At 45.8% G+C, this 20,919-nt stretch overlaps 1 protein-coding gene across 7 annotated transcripts in view; it reads right to left on the bottom strand.

Annotated features, from left to right (window-relative positions):
- Positions 1 to 9,069, bottom strand: part of BICC1 (BicC family RNA binding protein 1) — a 273,157-nt gene extending 264,088 nt beyond the window's left edge. For all 7 annotated transcript variants that reach the window (XM_069753550.1, XM_069753555.1, XM_069753556.1 and 4 more), the window contains exon 1: positions 8,523 to 9,069. In XM_069753550.1, the coding sequence (XP_069609651.1) occupies positions 8,523 to 8,706 (184 nt within the window). In that variant the 5' untranslated portion in view covers positions 8,707 to 9,069. The remainder of the gene's footprint in view (positions 1 to 8,522) is intronic.
- Between the last annotated feature and the right edge of the window lie 11,850 nt (positions 9,070 to 20,919).

Below are 20,919 nucleotides of genomic sequence, written 5' to 3'. Positions count from 1 at the left end.
GAAATTAAACCGCTGCATATAATATACTCCATTATTAAAATATCTCCTATGAATACAGAAAACACATACTCTCAGCCTTCAATAATTCATATTATTTTCCTGTACAGTAACTGCTACAATTATGTAACTAATTATTTCGATGATTAGAGCATTTCGTGATTTTACCTTATGGAGATTGATTACTTTTCACTAAGTAAAATGTTGTAATGAGAAGTCATCAGATTTACAACATTCCACGCAAAACTAATCCTGAAAATGCCGGATGTAGGTTAAAGGTCTGTTGCAGACCAAGATTCTTTGACTCCTTAGGGGGGAAGACCGTGTAAACAATGTAGTCTACCAGGGGGAAAAATAAAAAAAAAATACTACTATAGATTATGGTGAGGTGAAGAACCTGTGTATAAAAAGGGGCAAACCCAGACCAAAAAAAAAAAAACTCTAGTTTAAGTGGTAGGGCCCCTTCCACACTATTTCCTCAAAGCGTGTTTCGGGCATACACACCATTAGTCAATGGCCACATTGCACAGATGGGGGGTCACCGTCTGCTCTATCATGCAACATTTTCAAGGGAATACACTTATTGGTGCGGACACCCAGAAGGAGTAGACCGTCTTGATATCGGCCTCCAGTAGGTGTATATGCCCAAAAATGAGGCACGAGAGCCAACGGTGACTCCATTTGCACCATTTTAGTCAATGACTGTCAGCCCAAACGCCCAAAATTAGTTTTGTAGGGTATTTGGACATAAGCCCCGAATGCAGTGTGATGTAACCCCAACTAAAGTGAATGTATCTAAAAGGGGACTGTCCAATCTGGCAATCTCAGCCAAACACTCCTATAGGCCCAGATTTATTAGCAATGGTGTTCTGCATGCCAGTTTTAATGAAGGGAGAACTGATGTGAATGTCAAATCCATTAAGAGGTGTAAGCATCGTTCAACTGCTGTGATTTACTGCTATAAATGTATGCCAACCAAGGAGTGAATGTCAGTAAGTTTGTCCTGGACCATCATTGTAAATACACACCTGTACAGTCATGGCCAAAAATTTTGAGAATGAGACAAATATTAATTTTTCCAAAGTCTACTGCTTCATTTTTTCTAATGGCAATTTGCATATACTCCTGAATGTCAGAGTGATCAGCTTAACAGCAATTACTGTACTTGCAAAGTCAATATTTGCCCAGAAAATGAACTTTAACCCCCAAAACACATTTCAACATCATTGCAGTCCTGCCTTAAAAGGAGCAGCTAACATCGTTTTAGTGATTGATCCATTAACACAGGTGTGGGGGTTGATGAGGACAGGGCTGGCGATCAGTCATGATTAAGTAAGAATGACATCACTGGACACTTTAAAAGGAGGCTGGTGCTTGGTATCATTGTTTCTCTTCAGTTAACCATGGTTATCTCTAAAGAAACACGTGCAGCCATCCTTGCACTGCACAAAAATGGCCTAACGGGGAAGAGTATCGCAGCTACAAAGATTGCACCTCAGTCAACAATCTATCGCATCATCAAGAACTTCAAGGAGAGAGCTTCCATTGTTGTCAAAAAGGCTCCAGGGCGCCCAAGAAAGACCAGCAAGCGCCAGGACCGTATCTTAAAACGGTTCCTGCTGCGGGATCGGGCTACCAGCAGTGCCGAGCTTGCTCAGGAATGGCAGCAGGCTGGTGTGAGTGCTTCTGCACGCACTGTGAGGCGGAGACTCTTTGAGCAAGGCCTGATTTCAAGGAGGGCAGCAAAGAAGCCACTTCTCTCCAGAAAAAACATCAGGGACCGACTGCTATTCTGCAAAAGGTACAGGGAGTGGACTGCTGAGGACTGGGGCAAAGTCATTTTCTCTGATGAATCCCCTTTTCGATTGTTTGGGACATCTGGAAAACAGCTTATTCGGAGAAGAGGTGAACGCTCCCACCAGTCTTGTCTCATGCCAACTGTAAAGCATCCTGAAACCATTCATGTGTGGGGTTGCTTCTCAGCCAAGGGAATCGGCTCACTCACAGTCTTGCCTAAAAACACAGCCATGAATAAAGAATGGTACCAGAATGTCCTCCAAGAGCAACTTCTCCCAACCGTCCAAGAGCAGTTTGACGCCCAACAATGCCTTTTCCAGCATGATGGAGCACCTTGCCATAAAGCAAAGGTGATAACTAAATGGCTCATGGAACAAAACAGATTTTGGGTCCATGGCCTGGAAACTCCCCAGATCTTAATCCCATTGAGAACTTGTGGTCAATCATCAAGAGACGGGTGGACAAACAAAAACCAACAAATTCTGGCAAAATGCAAGCATTGATTATGCAAGAATGGACTGCTATCAGTCAGGATTTGGTCCAGAAGTTGATTGAGAGCATGCCAGGGAGAATTGCAGAGGTCTTGAAGAAGGGTCAACACTGCAAATATTGACTTGCTGCATTAACTCATTCTAACTGTCAATATAACCTATTGGTACTCATAATATGATTGCAATTATATTTCTGTATGTGATATAAACATCAGACAAACACTAATAAAAACCAGAGGGCAGCAGATCATGTGAAAATATAATTTTGGTGTCATTCTCAAAAATTTTGGCCATGACTGTACTTTGTATTTCCCCACCTCATTGTCTTGTGTTGCTTTAATTATTGCATTGTTACTTATGACTGTTGTGTTTGAAGCTGTTAAATAAACTTGTAAAGCACCGAGGAATATGTTGGCGCTATTAATAATAATAATAATAATAATAATAATAATAATAATAATAATAATAATATTATCTACACGTCTGAACTCCACCTTTACAAAGAAAAAAAAAAAGTTGGCAGAGCTTGTCGAGATTTACTTAGAACAACTTTGAATTTGTCGCTTTTAAAAAAAAAAAATGTTTGTGAAATGCAAAGTAGAACATGTCAAACAGTTATCTTACAGAATTCTGGCAAAACTTCTCGATGAAATCAGTATCATAGTGCTCGATGAGTCACAAACCATCTTACAGGGGTCGTCTCATCACACAAGGCTCCTGTACCATAAAAGCGCTGCTGATCACTGCGGCTGCCCAAGACAAGTTTTTCTTATTATTTGGAAAAGTGCTGTTGACTCCTTCACAGGGGAGCAGCAGGATTGTATCTAAATGACTCCACAGCACATAGTTCTGATGGGACTACAAGATAATTCAAGAAAGACGTTTGTCACAGTAAGGACACGTTCACAAGCAGCAGATGATCTCCTTTGCATTGCCTGGGGTGTTCTCTTAGGCAAGTAAAACCACATGTTAAGTCTACTCAAAGCCAAATACTTGCAGAGTCTCATTTGACCTGCTGAGAGAAAGCTGATATAAACCAGGATTCAACCGATGTAACGATACTAATGTATCCACTGCTATATGTTTATTTAGTCTAAAGCAATAAGGAAGTTGCAACAAAAATAAATAAATATGGCTACGTATAAACTGCTTGCAATGATCACATTATTATATCCACCAGTCGACTTTATCACTTTGGCAGGATTCACGTGGCCAAATGTCTCTGCATATGGACAACAATGCCCGAACTGATCACAGGTCTCCCGACCCAATCTTACATATACAGGATGGGCCATTTATATGGATACACCTAAATAAAATGGGAATGGTTGGTGATATCAACTTCCTGTTTGTGGCACATTAGTATATGGGAGGGGGGAACTTTTCAAGATGGGTTGTGACCATGGTGGCCATTTTGAAGTCGGCCGTTTTGGATCCAACTTTATTTTTTCCAATGGGAAGAGGGTCATGTGACACATCAAACTTATTGAGAATTTCACAAGAAAAACAATGGTGTGCTTGGTTTTAACATAACTTTATTTTTTCATTAGTTATTTACGAGTTTCTCTTTGTTTACAGCCATTGACATGTCGCAGAGGTTAACTCGACGAGCAGATAGAAATTGTGTTGTCTGGTGAATGCAGTACCTGGGTCATTGCAGCAAATTTCAATGCAAGACACCCTACGCAAGAAAACGGTCACCATTCCAATGTTATTTAGGTGTATCCATATAAATGGCTCACCCAAAAAAGTTTGCCTCATCACTAAGCAATGTTCCGTGTTCCCTGTATTTGTCTGAGGCTTTAAGTTCACATCAGAAGACCCGTGGACAGCCCGAGCACGACAATATACCATTTATACTCGAGTATAAGCCGAGAATTTCAGACCATTTTTTTTAGGCTGAAATTACCCCTCTCGGCTTATACTCGAGTCATTCCCAGGGGTCGGCAGCTGTTTAATAATACTCACCTGCTCCTGGCGCAGTCCCTGCATGTCCCTGGTTTCCGGCATCTTCTTCCTGTAGTGAGCGGTCACATGGTACCACTCATTACAGTAATGAATATGGACCCGACTCCACTCCCATAGGAGTGGAGCCGCATATTCATAACTAATGAGCGGTACCATGTGACCGCTCAATACAGGAAGAAGCTGTCAGCATCCGGAGAACCTGGGACGTGCAGGGACCGTGTGAGTATGGCGGGGGCAGTGCGCTATATTCACCTGTTCCTCGTTCCACAGTCGGCGCCGCTGTGTCTTCTGCATCCTCTGCAGTGACGCTCAGGTCAGAGGGCGCAATGACGCAATTAGTGAGCGTCAGTGCGGAGGATGGGGAAGACGCAGCGACGCTCAGCAGTGGAACGGAGGACAGGTGAATATAGCAAGTGTCGGGGGCCTGAGCGACGAGAGGCATGTCTTTTTGTTTTGTTTTTTTAAATCGCAGCAACAGCAACATATGCGGCAAATATTTCTATGGAGCATCTTATGGGGTCATAATCAACATTTGTGCAGCATTATATGGGGCATATTTTAATATGTAGCATCTTATGGGGCCCATCATAAACTGTATGTAGCATTAAATGGAGCTCCTGATTCAATATGGATATTCAAAAACATTTAACCTACTGATGTCTCAATTTTGCTTTTATTGGTATCTATTTTTATTTTTGACATTTACCGGTAGCTGCTCTATTTCCCACCCTAGGTTTAATACTCGAGTCATTAAGTTTTTCCAGTTTTCTGTGGCAAAATTAGGAGTCTCGGTTTATACTCGAGTATCTACGGTATGTAATGTGACATTCGGCCATCTGAACCGGGCTTGTACCTGCAGCATGCTGGCAGCTGGAAAACCGGCAAACCATGTGGGAAACCACTGCTCTACCCTGGTTACAAGAAATAGATCTACAAGGGTTCTCATGACAACTCAAACATGGCGGTGCACGTCGTTTGCTTTTGTCTTCCCCTTGGAATTTTATATAATGCTTCAATAGTAGTACAAAGTAACAATTAGTTGAAGGGAAAAAAAAAAATTTCTGTACTATTCGCCTATTTTTTTTTTCTCTCCCAACTGCTGATTCAGTAACAAGTGCTTCGCATGTAGCGCCTTAGGCCTCTTTCACACTTCCGTCTTTTTCAGTTTTGTGAAAAAAAAAAAAAAAAAAACGGACCCAGCGAGACCGCTACATCATCACAGGTCATTGTCTCAAGGCATTACTGGGAACGGGAGCTGCCGGCAGCATCGGGAAGGCTGTGGGGGACGCTGGAAGGTAAGAAGATCACGATTTTTTATTTTTTTAATTAATTATTTTGAACCTGGGTTGTGTTGTGTATACGTTTTCGCAGAGTAAAAATGCGGCGAAGACGCATACACAACGTGTGCACATAGCTTTCGACGGGTCCGTCAAAAAAACAGACCCAGTGCATCCGATTTCTACTATCTGCACAGGATCCGTCTTTTCAACATTTTGACTGATTGTAAAAAACGGAAGTGGGAAAGAAGCCTTAGTTGTTTACTTCTACAGATGGGACCATGGGTGTCATTTGACAGGTGTCAAACTAAATACTGGACTAGAGGTCCTTGTATATGGGACATTAAAGTCAGTGCACCTGAAGACCACTTAACGTTTAATGGGACCTCCCGACTCCCCCAACAGATGAGATTAGAATCGAGTAGTTTAATATCTATTCAAATCATCTTCCTGCAAATAGTCTGCTCCCAAGCTCCTTCTTTACCCATGGAAAACACATGAATGCTTGGCAGAGCCAAGAGAGGTAGTTGTAGGCCAAACGAGTGCACTGCCTGAGGCGTACGGGCACCAATAGATCTATAGCATTATCCTTAGGCTGCTTGATCACGATGATATTCTGGTAGGGTTGTACTCTACACCAGCATAGGGTCACTGACACTTAACATTTTCTGACTTTTCTTTGTTAGGAGCAGGTAAGAACATTGGTCATTTCAGTAAACGATTCACTTTTATCAGTTTCCACATCATGAGATCCATGAACATCAGGGGCCTCCGGTCTAAATTGATCACCCAGAGAGTCACTTCCTTGTACAGCAAGATTATTATATGGCAGGGCCCATTTACGGTTATTGGACCTAAGGTTACCATTATTAATACCCCCACAACCCTTTATGTTACAGTGTAGCGGGTTTATGAGGGCCCAAATATAGATATAGCAAGTCATTAATTTATAGACTGTCCATATCATACAGATGGGCCTATAGGCGGTGGAATTTATGGCCATGAAATAGTAACTAGATCATCATGCGGCAGAAGATCCAATATACATGTACCACAAGACCCCAAATAATAATGGCTCTATATAACTACAGTAGGAGCCCAAGGAATCCGCCATTTAGTGGATGTGGACTCCAAACATACAACAACATTTATTTCAGGTAACAGAGAATCAGTCAGAAGAAAACAAATGAGAATCTTATTAAGTGATTACTGTGGATCCAATACAGATACCAGTGAGTGGTGGGGGATAATCCTAACTAGCAACAGGATCCATCAGGAACACCATATAGTCAGCGCTGAGGATACCATATAAAAGTGAATATTGAGGTGGCATGTAGTAAAAAGCATCGTCAGGGGTCCCGTATAGCGAGTTAGAGCGTTTATACATAGTACAGAAGGTTAAGGAGAGTTAATATATTGCAAGGTCTCATATCGCTGCAGAGAGTCCTGTATGATGAGTTTCTATATAATGAATGCAAAGGTTTCCTTGTAAAGTGATTTTTCCTAAGGTGAGTACGGAGGTCCTATATAAGGGTGCAGAGGGTCCTGCATAGTGAGGTCCTATATAAGGGTGCAGAGGAATCCATAGTGAGTGTTCAGATCCCACACAGGGTCCTGTATCATATAGGAGTGTTGAGGTCGCTATAGTGATTGCTTTGGTCTTATATACCGTAGGTGTGCAGAGGTGTCTCTACAAGGAGTACAGAGATCCCATTTATGAGTGTACAGGGCCCTGTATGTACTATCTACTATAGTGAGTGCTGAGGACACTGTATAACGGTGAGGTCCATAGAGGGATGCTGAGGCCCTGTATGGCGAGTTTTTCTATAAGTCTCCTATAGCGAGTGTGGAAGTCCTATAACTTCATGCAAAGTTCCTGCATAGTGTGGTCCCTATATGGGGGTGCAGAGTTCTCTATAGTAAGAGCTGTGGTCTTGAATGGCGAGGCTCCTATAGTGGAGGTCCTAGAGAGGGGTGCAGGTCCCTATAGTGAGGGCTGAGGTCCTAGAGAGGGGTGCAGGTCCCTGTAGTGAGTGCTGAGATCCTATAGAGGGGTGCAGATCTCTATAGTGAGGGCTGAGGTCCTATAGAGGGGTGCAGGTGCCTGTAGTGAGGGCTGAGGTCCTGTATGGGGAGCCTTCCATAGTGAGGTCCTATATACGGGTGCAGAGGTCCTATAGAGTGCAGGTCCTTGTAGTGAGGGCTGAGGTCCTATAGAGGGGTGCAGGTCCCTATAGTTTGGGCTGAGGTCCTGTATGGGGAGCCTTCCATAGTGAGGTCCTATATACGGGTGCAGGTCCCTATAGTGAGTGCTGAGATCCTATAGAGGGGTGCAGGTCCCTGTAGTGAGGGCTGAGGTCCTATAGACTCAGAGGGGTGCAGGTCCCTATAGTGAGGGCTGAGGTCCTATAGAGGGGTGCATGTCCCTATAGTGAGGGCTGAGGTCCTATAGAGGGGTGCAGGTCCCTGTAGTGAGGGCTGAGGTCGAATAGAGGGGTGCAGGTCCCTATAGTGAGGGCTGAGGTCCTATAGAGGGGTGCAGGTCCCTATAGTGAGGGCTGGGGTCCTGTACGGGGAGCCTTCCATAGTGAGGTCCTATATAGGGGAGCAGAGGTTTCTGCAGCGAGGGCTGAGGTCCTATAGAGGGGTGCAGGTCCCTAGAGTGAGGGCTGAGGTCCTATAGAGGGGTGCAGGTCCCTGTAGTGAGGGCTGAGGTCCTATAGAGGGGTGCAGGTCCCTGTAGTGAGGGCTGAGGTCCTGTATGGAGAGCAGAGATCCCTGTAGTGAGGGCTGGGGTCCTATAGATGGCTGCAGGTCCCTATGGTGAGGGCTGGGGTCCTGTACGGGGAGCCTATCATAGTGAGGTCCCATACAGGGGAGCAGAGGTTTCTGCAGCGAGTGCCGGGGTCCGTGGAGCGAGTCCCGGTGGATGAGTCACGCACTCGGGATGCCGGCGGGTCGCGCTATAGTGTTTGCTGCAGTTATCCGTTACCTTGTAACATCGTCTCCAGCTTCTTCCTGTCCACTCGGAACCTCTCCTCTCCCCACTCCGGGTCGTGGGGGGCGGGAGAGTCGTCCTCGGAGCCGGGGAGCGGGGAGTCGGTGCTCCTCTCGCTGTTGGAGCCCGGGTCTGACTGGTTCATGTATCCGCTCATGGAGTCGCACTGAGCAGCCATCGTACCGCTGAGATTCCGCGCTGGCTGCGGCAGGGGAGCGCCCGGGACCGCTATGTGCAGGACGGACGGGCAGACGGAGGCTGAGTGCTGCTGCCGCTCACACAACTCACTACACAACTTCCAGAGGGAGCTCTGCTGACGTCACCGCACACTGCGCGAGAGAGAGGGAGCACACAAGTGCGCTCAGCCGCCGCCTGCTGCTGATGTCACGACTGGCGGCGCTCGCCTGTGATATGTGCTCGCATGTCACGACACTGGGCACTGTGCACGTGACAGAAGCTAGTTCCTATAAGTTACTGCTCCGCTTGTGCGAGGACCAGTAGCAGAAGTTGAAGCTTTTAGGACCCTATGAGAAATCTCCTGTAGGACCCCACTATCAGGGTGTTTAATAAAATGGTCTTCTATGAAGCAAAGTGACTTTTTGCCTATACTCCAGGGCCGGGGTGTGGCTGGATCCCCGCAACCAACACTTGGGCCACTCAGGGCTTTGAGGTCAGTATTTGTAAGCCTAAACCAGGAGAGGAGCAATCAGAGGGAAAGTATCGTAGAAACACGTCACCACTGCTGCATTTATCACCTACACCTGCTTTTGGCTTACAAGGTTTTTTACTGTATATAATACTGAACGTGTGAATGTGGCTTTACAATAAATTGCCTGCAAATGGGTTTTCTAAGCCAAAAAAGGCAACCATAGCAATGTGCGGTCACTGCTGCAGGGGCGCCACTGAGCCTACCTGACCTGGTCACCTGAAGCGTATATTGGGCTCTAATCCCATATGGTAAGCTGCCATCTTCAGCGACATTCCCGTTATCGTCTTCTTGGATAGAGCCGTCTTTTTTTGGAGACTGCCAGCGTAATGGAGGCACCATACACACAGTTACCCACGCTAAGGCCTCATTCACAGCCATAGTTTCAGTCAATGTGCCATGTGGGGGTCATCATGGATTCAGCATTACCAAATGTACTTTTTTTTTTTTTTAAATCATGTTTCTCGCCTTAAGCCTGTGTGCAACGTTGCGCTTTTGCTGCGTTGTTTCAGTGCAGATTTGTCACAAAACCTGAAGGGTTTCCTGATGCCAGAAAAGTGAGGGTACGTGCACGCGATCCGGAGTTGCTGTGGTTTGGACACTGTGTATTTATGCAGCATCAAACCCGCAGCAGCCAGATCTTACAGCACAGTGGATGGGATTTCAAGAAATCTCATGTCCACTATGTGTCCACAGACGCCTGCAGATCACCCGCAGAGACGGGCATGCTGTGCGTCTCTCCAGACTGCAGCATGTCTATTTATTTTGCCGAGACACGAGTCTCTGCAAGATAAATTTCACCAATAGAATGTATTGAGCGCGATGAATCCGCACGGTTCAATGAACACATGCGGATTCACCTGCGTTCAATAGACGGCAGAACTTTGGACGCAGTGAACATTCACTGCATCCAAAGCGCTGCTACTTTCAGATCATGGTCTCCTGGCCTGAATGAGAATCCTGAAGTCTCATGCACACATTGCATATTTGTGACTTGCAGATTTAGGGTATGTGCACACGTTGCGAAATGTGCGGATTTTTCCGCACTGATTTTGGTAAATCCGCAGGAAATCTGCACTGTGGAATTACTGCGGATTTACCGCGGTTTTTCTGTGGTTTTTGTGAAGATTCCACCTGCAGTTTTAGGGTATGTGCACACGTTGGCGATTCTCTGCGGATCCGCAGCGTTTTTTGCGGTGCGGAAACGCTGCAGATCCAATTGACAGTACAATGTAAATCAATGAGAAACAAAATGCTGTGCACATTTTGCGGAAAATCCGCTGCGGAAACGCTGCGGTTTAACAGAAGTAGCATGTCACTACTTTTTTGCGAATCTGCAGCGTTTTTGTATCCATTCCATTATAGAAAACCGCAGGGGTAAAAAATGCACAAGAAACGCTGCGGAACTGCACAAAAAAACGCAACAAATCTGCAGGTGCGTTTTCTGCCAGGAGAGGCAGAATCTGCACCAGAAATTCCTAAGGCTAATCCGCAACGTGTGCACATAGCCTTACACCTGCAGATTCCTATTGAGGAGCAGGTGTAAACCGCTGCGGAATCCGCACAAAGAATTGACATGCTGCAGAATGTTTCCGCGCGTTTTTTTCCGCAGCATGTGCACTGCGGATTTTTTTTCCATTTCCGTACTGCAACCTCATGGAAAACTGCTGCAAATCTGCTGCTGCCAATCCGCTGTGGATCCGCAGCAAAATCCGCAGCATGTGAAGGTCAATTCTTTCAGCATTTTTTATACAGATTTCACCCATTCTAACGAGTGGGGGGAAAAACACATGTAAAAAATATGCGTTTTTGCCGCTGCGCTTTTCCTGCCAATAGAAGCAGAAATTTCTGCACCACATACTTGACGTATGCACATACCCCCCCCCCCCCAAAAAAAAAAAAAGAAAAAAACATTTTCTTCTAGTAAATAAGGTAAAGAAGAGCTTTAATGTCTTTTTTTATATATTATTAAACAGAATGGATTTTCTTTCATGTTTTCAGGTAGGGTTCACATCATATTTTCCTCTACATTCAGTGCGAACATCCGAACCATGGTTGCCAACTTGACTTTTTATTTTTTTCTGGACTGCTTAGCAAAAAAATCAAAGACAGACAATTTTTTTTATGGACACTTTGGAAAACCATAACAGATCATTGTGATTATAAGAGATCCATGTCCACAGCCAGAATTCTGATATGAAGGCATCAGCTGCATTCCCTGTAAATTGAAAATTGATGATAATTAGTCAAAATAATCAACTAGTTTCTTCAGCTTCAAAAAAAAAATTGTTTACAGACAGGGCATAGCAATTACTTAGTTTTAGGGACTGTCCTGAAATTTCTGGATGGTTGGCAACACAGTTTCAGACCCCCGCAAAACAGAATTTGGACGCATGGGTTCCATTGACTTTAATGGGGCGGTTAGAGTCATATGGTACTCTGTCGTGCATCATTTTCGGCCATATATATACCTAGATGAGACAGGCAGCAAGACATGGTGAACTATGTCTTGCTGTCAGCTTCCATTAGTAGTAAATATGGCCTAAAATTATACGCATCAAAACACACTGACTCCGTTCGTACCATTGTAGTCAATAGCCCCCATCAGCACTTACGCCCGAATCCCATTTTGCATGGGTTCGTCCATAAACCCAGATGAAGCCACTGAACGTTAGGACAAAATGCTATGTGAACATAGCCTTAATCCTACTGTGGGACTTGGCCAGAGGATCATTTGATCTCTTCTATTATGCCCTGTTAGGGTATGTGCACACGTTGCGGATTTTGCTGTGGATCCGCAGTGTTTCCACAGCTGCGGATCCGCAGCAGTTTCCCATGAGTTTACATTACAATGTAAACCTATGGGAAACCAAAAACGCTGTGCCCATGCTGTGGAAAAAAACGCGCGGAAACGCAGCGTTTTATTTTCCGCAGCATGTCTATTCTTTGTGTGGAATCTGCAGCGTTTTTACACCTGCTCCAATAGAAAACTGCAGATGTAAAACCGCAGTGGAATCCGCAATAGAAAACGCGATAAATCCGCAGGAAAAACTGCAGCGGTTTTGAAATGCGGATTTATCTAATCCGCTGCGGAAAAATCCACAGTGGACCATTCTACGTGTGCACATACCCTAATACTTTAATTTTATATTGTACTATGCCTGACAGTACGAGCGTTTGCTAGGCCCTGACTGTGTAACATGGAACGTGGCAATAGCAAGTGGGTGAGGTATTCGTGTCTTACGCTCTGTCACGTTACATGAAAGTGGGGGTCCTGGCTGGGCGTATGGATTTGCGCTATGGGGGCGCAGTGCTCTTGCAGGCCACATGATGCCATTGACTTTGGCTGGCCAGGACCAGGTGTTGTAAAGATCTGTGAAGGAGACCACCAATCAACAATAAAGTCTTTTACTAAACAGCAACTTGGTGGGAACTATGTACAGTAGATAGTAATACTTCATGAACGTTTCCTTTCACATATGGAGTATCTTCACCATCTTCTCATACATTCTTCCTGTTCTTCTCGGAATGACTTGGTTCTAACTCACTCAGTTCTATTTCTTCACCTCTACCCAGCACAGTACTTCAGTCCAGTAAGTGAGAGTGCTATTCTCAACAAGTGGTTCTGCATCCTCTTCCCTCTTAAGGGAACTAGTTTTCCAATATGGCTGATACTTAGCTTCTCTGCTTCTGACACCTTGGAACTCCGGCCCAGGACACTCTCTCCATCTCATGTTATCGGTCCCGTACTGGCCCATCACATCTCTGAGTTATAAACATGGGGCTGTTCTACTAGATGTCCTGTCCCAAGACCCGTCTTCAGTGCATCACTCTGTCCTTCAGTCACTTCTCTCTTTCCCGCTCTCTCTTTACTCAGGATCACACCATCCACTGCCCCAGTCTTCACTCACATCAGGGACACCCATGTCATGGGGTTCGCCTCAATAGTCAAACATAGGTCCACTTTTACTGCCTGATGGGCTCTATCTAACGTCCTGACTGGAACTATCTCTGTCCCTTCACCTTAGCCCCTCTTGCTCTGGGCTAGTACCAAACATTAACCGCAATTCTCTCTACTGTTGGACATAACACATATCACAATACTCATAACACATTAGAATACACTGCAGCGGAGCGTAAGCAGTATGCCCATCTCCTTACAACTGTCATTGCAATCACGTACCCGTGTCATGTGGATTACATTGGGTAGAGGCACAAATATGGAAAGGTTGGTTGTTCATTCAACCTGAGTCCACTATCCCTCAGAGACACTGTGGAAATTGTTGGAACCTTTCTAAAATTGTGGGTAAACAAGCTTGTTTCAAGCATGTGATGCTCGTTCAATCTCACCTGTGTGTGTCGCACTAAGCATGCAAACAGGAAGAGGAGAAGAGAACTGTCTGAGGACTTGAGAACCAAAATTGTTGAAAAATATCATCAATCTCAAGGTTACAAGTCCATCTCCAGAAATCTTGATGTTCCTATGTCCATGGTGTACAACATAATCTAGGAGTTTACAGCCCTTGACACTGTAGCTAATCTCCCTGGACATGGATGGCAGAGAAAAATTGCTGAAATGTTGCAACTCAGGATAGTCTGGATGGTGGGAAGGCAGCCCCAATCAAGTTCCAAAGAAATTGAAGTTGTCCTGCAGGCTCAATGCGAGCTATCCGTTATCATTTGAATGAAATTAAACGCTATGGCAGGAGACCAAGGAGGGCCCCGCTGCTGACGCAGAGATATAAAAAAAAGCCGTTACCAAAATGTACATGAGTAAGCAAAAATCCTTATGGGAAAGCATCTTTTGGATAGAGTTTTTGGTAAAGCACATCATTCTATTTTTAATCAAAAATGGAAAGCGACCTACAAAGAAAAGAACAGTCAAATATGGTGAAGGTTCAAAGATGTTTTGGGGTTGTGTTGCTGCCTCTGGCACTGGGTGCCTTGAACGTGTGCAAGACGTCATGAAATCTGAACACTTCCAAAGGATTTTGGGTCGCAATGTAGAGCCCAGTGTCAGAAAGCTGGGTTTTAAGGTCATGGGTCTTCCAGCAGGTCAAAGACCCCAAACATACTTCAAGAAGCACCCAGAAATGGATGGAACCAAAGCACTGGAGAGTTCTGAAATGGCCAGCAATGAGTCCGGATCTAAATCCCATTGAACACCTGTGGAGAGATCTTAAAATTGCTGTTGGGAGAGACCTGGAGCACTTTGCAAAACACAATGGTCCAAAATTCCAGTTGAGAGGTGTAAAAAGCTTGTTGATAGTTATAGGAAGTGATTGGTCGCAGTTATTTATTCACAGCCAAATAACAAGTTGATGGTGCAAACAATTTTGTCCTGCCCATTTTGGGAGTTTTGTGTGAAAATATGTCTAATTTGCATTTTTTTTGCCTTCATTTGGAACAATTCTGGAACAGTTTCAAGGGTGCCTATACTTTCAGCCATGATTGTAAATTGCGCAACGGATGCATAGCAAAGGAGAGAGCTGGTCGTGGCTTCCTGCAGTACTGCTCATGTACTGAACTATATCAACATCCTTAAAACATGGATGGATATAATTACATATATTGGCGGTGCTGCAGGAAGCCACTGTGCCCCTGCTGGAAGGAACCTTCTATATGACATTGTCAGTGCAATGATCAGATGTATTTGAGCCAATGGCAACATTCAGCATGAAAACGGATAAAAAACAGCACTGCAAGCTTCCTTTTTCTTTTTAAAAAGGCACAATGTAGGCTACAAGTATATTCAAGAGCCACAGTGATAGATACAAGTGTACTCAGCAGCAGCAATAAAAATACGCAGGGGGCACAATGGTGCCTATAAATATACTCGTGTCAAAGTGCTGGCTACAAATAAATTCAGAGGGCACAGAGGCTACAATTATGTTTATTTACATGGAAACTACATTAGATACAGAGCGTATAATTGCACAGTTGAATAGAGCAAGATATCAGCTACGTAACGTCATTTTTCTACATTGTCGCCACCATTGGTTATGCATTTTCGTCAGCACTGAACAAGAGCCTACATGCTGCGCTCATAGCAACCAGAACCAGGAGAGACAAGTCACTTTTTTACATTTGTGATGACAATTCATTGTCTAGAATAGTGTTCCCCAAGTCCGGTCCTCAAGAGCCACCAACAGGTCATGTTTTGAGGATTTCCTTAGTATTGCACAGGTGATAATTGCATCACCTGGACAAGCAAGCATTCCATTACCTGTGCAATACTAAGGAAATTGTGACGCTGTAAGAATCTGGCTGCACTCGGATGTCACCCGAGTGCAGTCCTTTTAGAGCATGTAGATTCAAACAGTGAAAAACGGAGAGTGGACCCACTGGACCGTGATGACGAACCCCTCTCGGACGAGCTGACCAGGTGGACCGCCCCCTATACAGGGAGAGTTAGGGGCAGGCCCGTGAGGGACTATCGCCACGGAAGCTGGAGGGTCGACTGAGATCAGATGGGTACACAGCAGGCACAAAGGGAAAGAGGGAACAGAAAGGAACTACTGAGACAAGGGAGAAGATGGGAACGCTACAGAGGTACGGAGACTGGCAGGACAATATGGAGAGACCGAGGCTGACGGGAGCAAGGAAAAGATATAGGAGCCGGGCAGGTACTGCAGAGGAAAAGGAACTGAAGGAACAAGGCAGGAACACAGGAAACAGGCAGGCACTGCAGAGGGCGGAGGAGACCCAAAGTTAGAGAGCTAGGAACGCACAGAGACCACAGGTGGCCAGAAGCACTTGTAAACACAAATGAACATCAGGCACAGAGAAGCAGCAGGAAGCAGTTTACATAGCAGCATGGGAGCTACTTCCGGGTTACAGTCCTCCAGGATGACGGAGAGGACAGGAAAGAGCGCCAACAGAGGAATCAGATGTGCGCACGCGCAGAGCTGAATGCGACGCGCGCGCGCACCCAGCGAGCTGCAGTGGGGAGAGGCGGCGGCAGCAATGGCATGACAGTACCCCCATCTTTACGCCCCTCCTTTTTAAGACTAGAAAGAAACCGGGACAAAATACGAGGAGCCCGAATGTTCTCTCGAGGCTCCCAGGACCTCTCCTCAGGACCAAAACCCTTCCAGTCAACCAAAAAGAAAGTTCTCCCTCTAAGTTTTTTCATGGCTAAAATGTCCCTAACTTCAAAGACATCATCCTCGGAAACAGGCGAAGGAGAACAAAGGTTAGAAGAATGAAACTGATTAAAAACTACAGGTTTAAGGAGAGACACATGAAAAGAATTAGAAATACGCAGAGAGGCAGGCAACTTAAGTTTGTAAGAAACGTCATTAATACGAGACAAAACTTCGAATGGACCGATATAGCGAGGACCCAGCTTATGTGAAGGGATTTTGAGACGGATAAATTTAGAAGAAACCCAAACCTTGTCCCCAGGATAGAATATAGGAGAATCAAGACGTCTTTTGTCCGCATGTCTCTTCATCCTAACTTGAGCCAACTCAAGGGCAGACTTGGTCTCCTGCCAGACCCTGGAGAACTCTCTAGACAGAAAATCAGCCGCTGGTACAGTAGAGACAGGAGGAACCGGAAGAGGAAGACCAGGATGTTGACCGTAGATGATAAAAAATGGAGATTTGTTAGTGGCTTTGCTGGGATGGTTATTGTAAGAAAACTCAGCCCATGGCAGTAAGTCAGACCAATCATTCTGATGAGAATTGGAAAAATGACGGAGATAAGTTACCAAGGTCTGATTAGTACGTTCCACCTGGCCATTGGACTGTGGATGGTAGGCCGAAGAAAAATCAAGCGAAATGTTCATAGATTTGCAGAGGGATCTCCAGAAGCGGGCGGTGAATTGAACACCTCGGTCAGAAACAATATGTAAAGGAAGACCATGAAGACGAAAAATATGGTGAACAAAAATCTTTGCCAATTCGGGAGCAGAAGGTAAACCTGGGAGAGCGATGAAATGAGCCATCTTGGAGAAACGGTCCATGACCACGAAGATGACGGTGGAACCAGAAGAATGAGGCAGATCAGTGATGAAATCCATAGATAAATGTTGCCACGGAGTGGAAGGTACTGGCAAAGGATGTAAAAGCCCAGAAGGTAGTTGCCTGGGAATCTTATTCTTGGCACAGGAAGGACAAGAGGCGACAAAACTTTGGACATCCTTAGACAACGTTGGCCACCAGTAAAAACAAGAGATCAAACGAAAGGTTTTTTTGAAACCAACATGTCCAGCCAGTTTGGAGGCGTGACCCCAAAGTAAGACACGTCTCCTGTTCCCTTCAGTGACAAAGGTCTTACCCGGAGGCAACGAAGTGAGAGAGACTGGAGCAACTGTGATGACTCTGGCAGGATCAATGATGTGTGCAGGCTCGTCCTCCAAATCCACCACCTGGACGTCCTCCAAATCCACCACCTGGAATGACCTAGACAGAGCGTCAGCTTTGGAGTTTTTATTTCCTGGCAAGAAACGAAGTTCGAAATCAAACCTGGCGAAAAACAAGGCCCACCTGGCCTGCCGAGGATTAAGTCTTTGCGCAGAACGAATATACGCTAGATTCTTGTGATCGCTGTAGATTATAAAACGATGTAAAGCCCCTTCTAAGAGGTACCGCCACTCCTCTAATGCCAACCTGATTGCCAAAAGTTCTTTATCACCGATGGAATAATTTTTTTCTGAGGAGGAGAAGATCTTTGAGAAAAAACCACAGGGCACAAGACGACCAGAAGAGGATTTCTGCGAGAGCACAGCTCCAGCTCCAATTGCAGAAGCATCTACTTCAAGGATGAAGGGTTTATTGGCCACTGGACGATGAAGAATAGGAGCTGAGGCAAAGGCTTGCTTGATGGACCGGAAAGCCTCTTCGGCCTCAGACGACCACAGATGAGGATTGGCACCCTTCCGAATCATGGAGGAGATTGGAGCTGAAAGAGAGGAAAAGTGAGGTATAAACTGCCGATAGTAGTTAGCAAATCCAAGAAATCGCTGAATTGCTTTCACTCCAAGAGGACGCGGCCAGTTGAGCACGGCAGAAACTTTTTCCGGATCCATACACAAACCAGCGTCGGAAATGATGAAACCCAAGAAGGGTAGAGATGACTGTTCGAAGACACATTTTTCCAGTTTTGCGTACAGCCGATTCTCTCTCAAACGCTGAAGTACTTGCCGTACATCTCTTCTGTGAGTAGACAGATCTGGAGAGAACACAAGGATATCGTCCAAGTACACTACAACACAGGTGTAAAGTAGATCCCGAAAAACATCATTTACAAACTCCTGGAAGACTGCGGGTGCATTGCATAAACCGAATGGCATAACCAAATATTCATAATGACCATCTCTGGTATTAAACGCAGTCTTCCACTCGTCACCAGAATGGATACGGATCAAATTATAAGCTCCTCTGAGATCCAATTTGGTAAAGATTCGTGCTCCACGTAGACGATCAAAGAGTTCTGGTATGAGAGGAAGTGGGTACTTGTTTTTGATCGTGATGGTGTTGAGACCCCGGTAGTCTATACATGGGCGAAGAGAACCGTCCTTCTTTTTAACGAAGAAGAACCCAGCTCCTGCAGGTGAGGAAGACTTTCGAATGAAGCCTCTGGCCAGATTCTCTTGAATATATTCGGACATGGCTTGAGTCTCGGTAGGAGACAATGGGTAAATACGACCCCTAGGTGGAGTAGAACCAGGAACAAGGTCTATCGGGCAGTAAAAACAAAGACCTTGTGCGAGTCTCTCCTTGCGACGTTGCTCAGAAGACTTAAGGCGATCGACCTGCATGGGTTCAGGAGAAGATGAAGAAGCCACCGGGGCTGCTTGAGAAAAAGAAGTCCCTCGAGCAACAGTGGTCTGGCGAAGAGGTCTCCTCTCTCTGGCAAGCTCACGAGTGCGCTCCTGAAAGCGCAGATCAATGCGTATGGCCAAGGAGATAAGATCATCCAAAGAGGTGGGAGTGTCCTGTCCCGCCAACTCATCCTTAATCCGTGAAGACAAACCACGCCAAAACGCTCCAACCAAAGCCTCATTATTCCACCCAAGGTCTGAGGACAGAGTCCGGAAACGGATGGCGTACTGGGCTACTGAGAGAGTACCCTGGTAAAGGTTAAAGAGTGACTCAGTGGTAGAGACCATACGACCAGGTTCATCAAAAACCTTACGGAAGGTATCCAGGAACGGATTGAGTTGGGAGACCAAAGGATCATCACACTCCCAGAGGGGATTAACCCACGCCAAAGCCTCACCCTCCAAATGGGATACTATAAAAGCAACCTTAGCTCGGTCGGTAGGATAAAGTAGCGGAGACAATTCAAAATGCAACTGGCATTGATTAAGAAAGCCGCGGCACGCTTTAGAATCCCCACCATACCGAGGAGGTCTAGCAAGTCGGGGCGAGGGTTGTGGCGCAGAGACAGGAGTGGAAACAGAGGCCACATTCTGGAGGGAGAGAAGCCGATCATTAATGGAGGCCATAAAATTCAAAATATGGGACCGAGTGTCCCGTTGTTGACCTAGCTCCTGCTGAAGGGCAACCAACTGCGGAGCAATACCAGGATCAGAAGGCTGTAAAGCCACTAGGCGAGACTCCATATTCTTTAAAAATGACATGATCCTAGTCTGGTTTTCACGCAAAAAGAGTAACTCCTTTTGAGTGGCGGAGACTCCAGCGGGGTCCATCGCCTGATGTTACTGTGACGCTGTAAGAATATGGCTGCACTCGGATGTCACCCGAGTGCAGTCCTATTAGAGCATGTAGATTCAAACAGTGAAAAACGGAGAGTGGACCCACTGGACCGTGATGACGAACCCCTCTCGGACGAGCTGACCAGGTGGACCGCCCCCTATACAGGGAGAGTTAGGGGCAGGCCCATGAGGGACTATCGCCACGGAAGCTGGAGGGTCGACTGAGATCAGATGGGTACACAGCTGGCACAAAGGGAAAGAGGGAACAGAAAGGAACTACTGAGACAAGGGAGAAGATGGGAACGCTACGGAGGCACGGAGGCTGGCAGGACAATATGGAGACACTGAGGCTGACGGGAGCAAGGAAAAGATATAGGAGCCGGGCAGGTACCGCAGAGGAAAAGGAACTGAAGGAACAAGGCAGGAACACAGGAAACAGGCAGGCACTGCAGAGGGCGGAGGAGACCCAAAGTCAGAGAGCTAGGAACGCACAGAGACCACAGGTGGCCAGAAGCACTTGTAGACACAAATGAACATCAGGCACAGAGAAGCAGCAGGAAGCAGTTTACATAGCAGCATGGGAGCTACTTCCGGGTTACAGTCCTCCAGGATGACGGAGAGGACAGGAAAGAGCGCCAACAGAGGAATCAGATGTGCGCACGCGCAGAGCTGAATGCGACGCACGCGCACCCGGCGAGCTGCAGTGGGGAGAGGCGGCGGCAGCAACGGCATGACAGTAATCCTCAAAACATGACCTGTTGGTGGCTCTTGAAGACCGGACTTGGGGAACACTGGTCTAGAAAATGATGCCCGTGTGGTCCATCTTTCATTGGCCCAAACGGATAGAAGTATGACGGTGCCAAAATCATACTATACAATGGATGTGGTAGGACCGTCCAGCCAAAATTTGTAATGTGCTCCACAGTCTTAACATTGGTATGGAGCCTGGTGACATCATACTGCATTGTCTTCTTCTCTGCCCTGTCTCTAGACTTTTGAGCCTTCAGCTTAGGGCACAG

Source organism: Ranitomeya imitator, chromosome 2 (assembly GCF_032444005.1).
Source record: "Ranitomeya imitator isolate aRanImi1 chromosome 2, aRanImi1.pri, whole genome shotgun sequence".
Classification (NCBI taxonomy): Eukaryota; Metazoa; Chordata; class Amphibia; order Anura; family Dendrobatidae; genus Ranitomeya; species Ranitomeya imitator.
This window is presented reverse-complemented; position numbering and strand designations above follow the sequence as displayed.